We start from the raw sequence: 9,366 nt of genomic DNA on the forward strand, positions 1-9,366 counted from the left end.
GAGAGATCTAACAGAAAAGCCCCATGGACATAAACATGTAAAAGAGCATTTTCCATTCCCACTAACAGACTGGGTACTCTAGCTGAAATGGATTCACTAAGTAAAACGACAATTACCGAGAGAGTATAAAAAGAGTAAACAAACTAAATCATGTTGCAACTAAAGAAAGGCCACAGTACTTTAGCTTTGTAAGAAATTGCTGATTATACAAAAAAAGATCTGCAGTTAAGTTGTCTGGTAGGGGTATTTTAAGATAACCACACGAGAATAACTACTTATCGAATCCCACTTGACAAGAAAGCTATTGAAAACATCTGCCCAAGGCAAATCCATCTGCAAATTCTTTCTTTGAAACTACATTTGCTGCACACATGGTAAAATCCTAAAAATGATAATGGCTAAAATTTCAACTTCACATTTACTTTTGTAAATAGATTTTAAACTCTGGAACAAAAGAGAACTGCATTCACCTACTAATTCATTTCGATGCGGAGCAATTCGACACTTCACATTTATAAGAAAAATGCTCAGAAGTGTAAGATGGCACAAACAATTGCAGCAAACTTCTTAACGAAACTAAATGTTTCTTCTACAGCTGTTTTACTTTTTTCCAGCAGAGGGTGGTGTCTGTGCATGGATTCGTTAAAACACACAGATTTGTGAATCATCCAATAATGAGCTGCTGTTCACATAACTCTGTAGAAAGACCCACAGTCAACAAGGAGGTCAGCAGCTTTCTGCCACAGTTTTAAGTAATACAACTTCAGAGCATGGACGGAACTGTGAAAATGCTGTTGCACTTAACTTTTGTGAACCACTACCTGACTTTTAAATGTGGAATATTACTAATCAGAACAATATACTGACAAAACCAGAAGGAACACAACTGTTTTCCCCAAAAGTATCTTGGACACCAACACTAGCCAGGCACGTCACTGAGGAACTGAATGTGCGGGGCCCAGAGTAAGACCTCCTGCTTCGACTCCTATTGCACAACACACAATGTCAATAAGACGCTACAATCTTGGCCTGTGTAGGGCCTGAAAATTGTGCAATGATAGGTGCAGGCTGACAGAAACAATACATTATACTACTTAAAATCGATGTAATGAGCCAAAATCAGCTTTTAGAACAGACAGTATTCCTAGACTCCTAAACAGCTTATTTATTCTGTCTGCTAGTGATCCACAGCATCACCAATATCAAAGGAACAAGCGAAGGTTTATTCCATGCTGAAAAGAGAAGAAAAGAAACACATTTGGGACACCCGAAGAAGGCTCCACAGTCGAAACGTTGTGTTTCTTTTCTTCTCAGCATGGAATAAACCTTTACTTGTTCCTTTGCAGCCTACGCATGCAGACGCAGCCACCTACGTGAACGACATCACCAATATCGTACAACCTGTTTAAAAAGAATTATCTCGTGATGGCTAATCTGTATTGCTGAAGCAGACTGACTTCAGAGTGGCCGATGATGAGCTCAGCCCAGCTCTTCCACTGGGGGCACTTGTCCCTCTCCATGAAAGTGGTCTCGTTGGAAGTCCAGCAGCAGTGCTCGTGATTGAACCAGAACCCATTGAGACACACCCCGTCCTTCAGGTCCGTCATCCAGTGAGCAGAGATGTCGATCCCCCCAGCCAGGGCCCCTGAAACAGCACCAGACACAAACAGCCACCTTGTTACTCCCCCAAGGCAAAGGTTAGTAAGCAGATTTCTTATATTGAGCACTCATGAGCAGGAGAGTGCATTACAGAAAGAGCAGGTGATTAGTAGGTTTGTGTCTAGAATAAAGGTTGATAATTATAATATTGATTCTTGACAGGTTTTAGTAATTAAAGCCCTCCAAAATGGGATCCATTTGAGGTTTTTAATATAATACAGTTGAAATGGGCATTGCATACACAGGGTATTGTCAGAGGCCGTGCCCAGTGGCCAAATGCTGGACAGTGCTTTTGACCAGAGTTCTAAGATGACGAAATCCTCAGAAGGAAGACAGCAGCACTTGGCACCAACACCCCCCTTCTTACCTGCCATCAGCCCAATGAGCAGCATGAGCAGCCAGCCCGAGAAGGCATCGCTCACACTCTGGATCAGAGCCCACGTCGACTCCTTGCTTTTACTGGCAATCTGAAGCAAAATAAGATGGTAATCAAACACAAATGTTGCTCAGACTGGGAAACAAAATAAGTCAATTAACTTGTATAAGAATCTTGACTTGCAGTGCATTTGCTGCAAATGTAGGATTGCTATTTTTTTAGTTTCTGCTGAATCTACATCAGGTAACCTATGGACTATTTAATTCAACACGAAACTGAAGAGAAACGTACTATTCTGTAATAAAGTGCAATTGATTTTGTTTGCTACAAAGGTAAAATGACCATCAGACATCAAACTCATTATAATCAGTCACACACAGAATTAATCAATTTCACCAGTTTTTGTATTCTATCACTTTTTCCTTAAGTGACACAGTGCATCTTTAAAAGAGAAAAAAGCAAAGCAACAGTCAACAAAAAGAAAGGACTTTCTCCAGTAACAGCATACTTGACTATTTACAGGATGTTTGCAATGGCCAATTTCTACTTTAAAAGCAGGTAGAATGATCAAAAAGAAAAAAAAAACAAAATAGTATTTTTTCTGCCACCTTCTCTATCAAACCTTCTTTGTCCATTATTATTCACTCACATTTTACAACAGATGCTTTTTCAAAAAAAGCATTAGTGCTAAGAACATTTGCTACAATTGATCAATTGCATGGACTTTCTGTAAACTAAAGATCTGGACTGAGCAAGTCTTTTATCCTGCTCTTTTGTCATACGTCTCTCAGTTAAACGTCCTGTTAATCACTGCAGTGCTTTATAAAACTCTTTAATTAACATGGAAATACATGCACATGACAAAGGAGTCAGTTCATGCAAATTGACTGAGAGGGATACCTTTTTCCTGCGGGCAGACTCGATAAGCTGCCTTGCTGACAAACAAATGAGAAAGGTCTTTTGCCCCTGATGAAAAATCAGGCCTTGTGTTTAATTTGTTTGAGGAGAGACACCAGTGCTATAGCTCTCGCAAGGAGAAACATCTAGACAAACCTGTGAGCCAAATCTCAAAATTCCAATTACTGTATTCTATGAAACTTGAGAAAAGCTCACCTCTCTGTGTCTGTCCCGGTCCTTGGACTTCTCCCTGACCCAGTCAATGGTGTTGAAATCCTCATATGTTCCCACTCCTGGAACAGGCTCATCAAGGAAATCCATCAGCTTGCTGGTGCCATTCATCCCTTCGCCAGTATAAGTGTTGTAGCCTGAAAGAAAGATTGAGATTAGATCATTAGGTGCCCTCTGAAATCTCAAACTTTTCAATGCTGATGATTTGGGCTGTGTCCCAATATGCACACCTGCGGTCTTGCGCCCATCATATAAGCGCTCTCTCTCAAGTCTGCATCTTAGGATGTCCCATTTCTAAATTTGTGGTTCACAAGGGTGCTTACAAGCCCTTAATACACCCTTCTCTGATGTCCGCCTCAAGTGCGGACTCCGCTGAAGGGATATACCCCCAATTCCTTCTGGAATGGTGACGTTTCATGTTCTAGCCTCTCAAAGCGGAGAGAAGTTCCCATGGAGAACTAAATATTCTTGTGTTAGTAAAATATAAGTTCTGTAAATGTTTAAAATTCATAATATTTTATGTAAAAACAAAATTTAATAAGGCTACTTAAGATTCATACTGTATGTATTCTAGGTTTTGGCATAAAGCTTTTACTTCGTCATCCCATTTAGACTAAATGATGAATATTCATATACCTGGGGTGTATTTTGTACATGGAATATTTAATATTACAAGTATTCAATAGTACAAAGCTTTGAGGTGTTGTCTAGTTTATCTTGTTTAGTTTATTTTGAATGAACGTGAAAGAATACGTTATATTCCGCGTACTGTCATTTTTGTCTTGGGACAGACGATATGAAATACATGTAGTAATAAAAAGCTTTGAATAAATAGAGACTGGTATTGCCAAGTTTTCCTTAGTTAACCTGTCGAGTCTGCTTAACATGAATGAACACGATGGGTCACTACTTTTACGCAGGGACAGACGAGTTGAAATTCAATTTCATCCAGCTGCGAGCGGAGAATGAAAAAATATTTTTTTTAAATGTATCTGCCGACATGATAAAATATAAAAATATAAAATATCTGCTGAGAAAGCAGGATCAACAACAAAAAGTATTTTGACCCTGAGTCATGTAACCAGCAAGTCACCTCAGATGGGGTGTCCCATTACCCTTTTTATAACGATGCACCCTCCAATACCCAGGCACTTGAAGTCTACACTTGCTCTACATCACAGAAGTGAGGACTTGGAGGAAGGGCTAAGGGCGTAGTGTGACAACTGGGAGAAGGCCATAGTGTCATATGTAGACAATGAAGAAGACCACACCTGAAGAAGGCTTCACAGCTGAAATGTTGTGTTTGCTCTCTTCTCTTTTCAACATGGAATAAACCTATTACTTGTTCCTTTGCAGACTAGGCATGCTGACGCAGCTACCCACCTGAACATATGTAGACAATGTCTACCCTAGACTGTACAACTGGTCTAACACTACAGATACCCTGGTGTTGAGAAGTTTTCTTCAAATGTAATTGCAGTAAATGACTCTAAACCGTATGCAAAAATGTCACATTCTTATGGAAAGAGAAACAACTATGTGTCAAAATTCTCCACTCAACGGCATGAAAGTTATATGGGCAGTCTGACTTTTCCAAACTTTCAGTTGTATTTCTGCTCCTGTGTTTTGCTTGTTCTGATCTGATCGATTGGGAGATACCTCTCAGACGTTGTAGACTGCACTCTGTGCCACAGTTGCACAGTTAACAACTGGCATTTAGTAGGAGATATGGTATCCATGAAAACAACCATGTCCATACTCCGAAGTTTCATAATCATAAACTGTTAAGCTCAATCGTAATCATACACTTATCAGCAACACTACTCTTTTTCACCTTAGAGAAACAATTTTAACAAATATAGTTACTTAGGATGAGTCTTCTCTCGTTTCTACAAATGCAGTACCAGCTTCCAGGCTCTTCTTTCCTTATTTATGTTGCCATTCTGCAATACTTTGTCTCCTGAGGACCCACTAGCTCAGACTGGTTGTCATTCTATTACTCCTAACCTTGTTGTTGTTAAAAATACAGTAGTCACCATTCATGTGCTACACTAGGGTAACTCTAGTTTCTATGTATTATTACATTTCTTCCTTGCATATATAGGATAGTACGTTGCATCTTTATAACTATAACCCTTTTAAATCACCATGGATAAAGCTTTTATCTAAATAAAATGCGAACATGTGATCATAGGACAGGACACGTGTTTTAGAGCAAAGCAAAAGATGGTTTTGTTCAGATTTGTGTACTCCAGGAAGTGTTCCACATCACAGACCCTGCATGAAGGGCGAATGGCATGTCAGAGTTTGTCATTTCAGGTGGGAAAGGTCTAGATGGTGCATCAGATTACCATACCTGATATCTCAAAGCACTGCTTCATTAGCACACAAATCACAATATAAGCAAAATGAAAAAACATTTATTTTAAGAATAAGAAAAGAGATTGTTTTCAGCTATGAAGCTAAATACTAAAACAAGATTCTGTTTCTGGATACATTAAAAGGAGAACTGCATTCCCAATTTCTCAGACCAGTTAAATTCATATTCACATTTCAAATTAAGCCCACTTTGTGAAAGTACTGTAAGCTGCCACGTTGTCGCAAACCCCTGGTCTCTCCACGGGCGAGAGTATCAGTTTTGCAACGAGAAGTGGCCCTGTAATGACTTAGGCAACGCGATGTACGAGCAAATTAAGTACAGGTTGTGCAGCAGATATTTCACTGCAGAAATGTTCCAATGTGGTCTGCATGCAGAGTTAACAAGTAAGTTCTATGTATCGGCAAAAGCATCTCAAAAATCGATAGCAATATTTGTACTGGATTAAAAGAGATGTTTTCACAAGCCTGCTTCTTTACAATGTAACAGGGCTGCTTCACGGCGCCAGAAGTTTTGTTGCCTCGATCTGAATCGCAGAGTGTGGCGCTGCGCATACCTGGAAATATCATTTATTTTGTAATGTTAATTGGAGGTTTTATAAGTCACTGTGTACATTTGACTTTTATTGTGGTTTGAAATGTACTCACCAATGCTTATTCTTTCAAACACTGAAATATAAAAATAACTTTGCAGCTCCCCTTTAACGTATTGAGAGCTAAGATCTTTTAGTTCATATTTAAAATAAAAACTATTAGCGCCGCCCCAGTCTTTACACAAGACCTACCAAATGTACAATTCCTTGCCTGACCTGAATGACTGCTACTGTATAATGAAGAACTGAGTGCGTGTGACTTTAAACCTGGAGAAGGCAAATAACTACATTAGAATTTCCATCCATCTATTTTCTAACTGCTTCTTTCAGTTCAGGGTCACAGGGGTGCTAGGGCCTAAACTGGTAAGGAATAGTCACTAGACAGGGTATATTAGTATTTCTTTTATTTTAAGCATCTTTTTAAAGCATTGAGTATTTTCTTTAACAAAAAATAAGAAAATTACAATTTTGTATAATAGTTTAATGCTTGGGTAGAGTACCCAAGGCAAATACAGTACTGATCTCATCTATCCCACATAGCTGCAACAAGCCTTAGGTATCAAACTGATAATTGTACATGCTGGGGTGGCCTAAGGAGGAATGAGATCAGAAAACATATTTACTCTGTGAACTAGGCAAGAAGACTGGAATCCTTCCTGACTGTACTGAAAGAACAATGGCTAAGGAGGCCCACTTGGTTCCTTTGGCAAACTGAGCAGATGGCCGCAAGAGTGCCAGTCTCATGTAATTTAAGCTTTTGACTGATTTCACTTCATACGAGTAAGATTATGAGAGCTAGATCCTTATTACATTCACTTATCGGATCTCAGGATAATGAAATAATTAAGAACCAGGCTTTCTCAGCATCCTGCAATGTGGTGGACACTAACAACATTTAGTATATGCTGTTATACATGTATATGCAAAACATGCTGGCCTATTAGAGGTGCTACACATCCGATATATTCACTCTCCATTACTCCCTGGACTATTTGCTCCTGCTGAGCTATGAGACTATTAAAAAAACAGTAAAAATTAACTTGTTTTAAATTGCTCAATGTATCAAAGGTGAACCAAAGCACCATAGCATGATCTGAGAACATTCTTCTGCGAAGTGTGCTTCTTCTTTTGCTAGACGAAACCATTCCCTGATACTAGAGCTAACAGACAATGAAAAAACAATTTTGAGTTACAGCAGTGTCTCATTAATTATTAAATATCACATTATATTTGCAGGCATTTCCCGGCTGTGCAAAACTGGGCTCTCACTAAAAGCTAAATAAGGAATTAAATAATTAAGTCTGTACAGTTTATTAGTCCCAGAAAACTCCAAACATTGAGCTGTGTAGAGCTTGATCCAGTATTGATGTTTACCCAACAATCATTTGTGCATTGATATACAGGGCCAGTGTCAGGGAGTTGTACAATCAATATAGCTGCACCATGGCTCAGCTGAGACGTCTTTACACGAATAAGAAAAGCACGTCTCCTCCCTGTCGAAAAAACCGAGAGCAGAAGCGAAAAACACACAAGGATTGAGCGGAATGGTGCAGGAGGGGATAGTCAAGGACAGATGCAGAGGAGCTGCTCAATGGATCAGACATTCGCAGCAGCTCCTAGTCAACTGTTTGTTTCCGCTGATGTTCAGGCCCAGGCTCAATGAGTCAGCCTGGTTTACAGGTAGGAATACGTCCGAGATAAAGTATTCCCCCATTGATCTCCCTCTGGCCCATGAGGCAGATGTGCTGGATCACCTTCCTGATTACTGGCCTAATGGGAGGAGCACATCTTGTGGATGGGAAGCCCGGGCAGTGTGGCGTTTGTCCTGCATGTCACGATAGCCACATTGCATTTAGTGGGCTGCTCTCCACATCTGATGGGCCAGAGAATAAACTGTTATTTTTAACATTTCCAGTTGCCTATGTAATACACAGCAATTCATAAAGAATACCAAGAGGAACAACAATGACCTGCTGCAGAGTCTCTGAAAATAGACTCAACTGAAGTCTGAAGGATAAAGCATGAAGCAATTCAGAAACTCACTCATGGTGATACAGAATGTCAAGCAGCAACTATCCTGTAACCTCCACTGAACCACTGAAGGCTGGCCTGAGTTCTACTGACCAAAAATTCTTTACCAAGTAAAATAATACATAAGCCTGCATTGTCTTTCCTAAAATGTTCATTTCATTTGTTATTTATGCTTCTAATTTGTATGGGGTCCCCATGACATTCAAGGTTATATTTTTATAAGGACAGATTTAGATGACCATGAAACAGAACAAAGACCCAAGGCGATAGGGGAAAAAGCTCATAGCCTTCCTATAGCAAGGCTGATCAAACATCCACTTGCAGAGGCTGTATTAATACTTGTACAACAAGGTATTGAGAATTATAGTTGCTGTATGCTTTGTATATTATATACCTGCATTCAAAGAGGCAGTTTATTCTGTTCATATTTTAAAACATATTTCTCCACCAGGTTCACAAACGTTTCCTGGAGCCACTATAAGTGGACTGCTATTCATTCACTCCTTTAATGCTAACTCCTGTCCACCTTTGATCCTAATTTTAGCTCTGACAAACTTGCCTAAAGGTGCTAAAGATCCAAAGAGCTGGACTCCAGAATTGGCATGGTAAACACTGAAATCGCTGCCCCACCTTGATCATCCCACACTTTGTTAACAGTTAGAGCCATGGTACTGTACTCGAAAGATGTTAAATACAGCGAATGTTTGCAATATCACACTGCACGGATTCCAAGCCACAAAATAAAACATAAAAGGTCTGCTTCTTCCGGAAATAAGCCTGAAGCAGAGACCATCAAACAAGCTGGGGAGATAACTTTTATCTGACATTAACAGCCCCACAATTCCCCTGTCATGTCAGAAGTGGCGATAAACAGACGATTCCAAACAGCCAACACAAAAATCATTCCAGCCCCTGCCTAGAGCATGCTTGCTTTCTCTCTCGTGAGCCTGCAACACACCATGCACCATTACTGAGGCTTATTGATTTCTTCCATTATCAGGCTACTAAGTGTTTCCCTCTTTCTCTTCACTCATGTACCTTCCATTGTCGGCGTCTTCCTGTCACAGTGCGCTTCCTTTTGTTTTTTTTTTAATCCACGGGTCCCTGCCGTTGCTTGCTACGCCGAGAGACAAACAGCATTGCTTGGCTTGAGTTGAAAAAAAACAGCGCTCTTCGCTGAACTGGCCCTGCCAGTCTCTCTCT

At 39.9% G+C, this 9,366-nt stretch overlaps 1 protein-coding gene across 2 annotated transcripts in view; it reads right to left on the minus strand.

The window, feature by feature from the left end:
• The window catches only part of clcn5b (Cl-/H+ antiporter 5b), a 35,494-nt gene that overhangs the window by 12,024 nt on the left and 14,104 nt on the right, over positions 1 to 9,366 (minus strand). Inside the window, exons 1-4 of one of the 2 annotated variants that reach the window (XM_088649111.1) lie at positions 9,202 to 9,342; positions 3,149 to 3,300; positions 2,027 to 2,126; positions 1,458 to 1,645 (exon numbers count right to left, since the gene is read on the minus strand). In XM_088649111.1, coding sequence (XP_088505237.1) covers positions 1,458 to 1,645; positions 2,027 to 2,126; positions 3,149 to 3,300; positions 9,202 to 9,208 — 447 coding nt within the window. In that variant the 5' untranslated portion in view covers positions 9,209 to 9,342. Of the gene's footprint in view, positions 1 to 1,457; positions 1,646 to 2,026; positions 2,127 to 3,148; positions 3,301 to 9,201; positions 9,343 to 9,366 lie in introns of those variants that run through there. The other variant, XM_088649110.1, reaches the window with a different exon arrangement.

Source organism: Lepisosteus platostomus, chromosome 10 (assembly GCF_059453375.1).
Source record: "Lepisosteus platostomus isolate fLepPlt1 chromosome 10, fLepPlt1.hap1, whole genome shotgun sequence".
In the NCBI taxonomy this organism is placed as follows: Eukaryota; Metazoa; Chordata; class Actinopteri; order Semionotiformes; family Lepisosteidae; genus Lepisosteus; species Lepisosteus platostomus.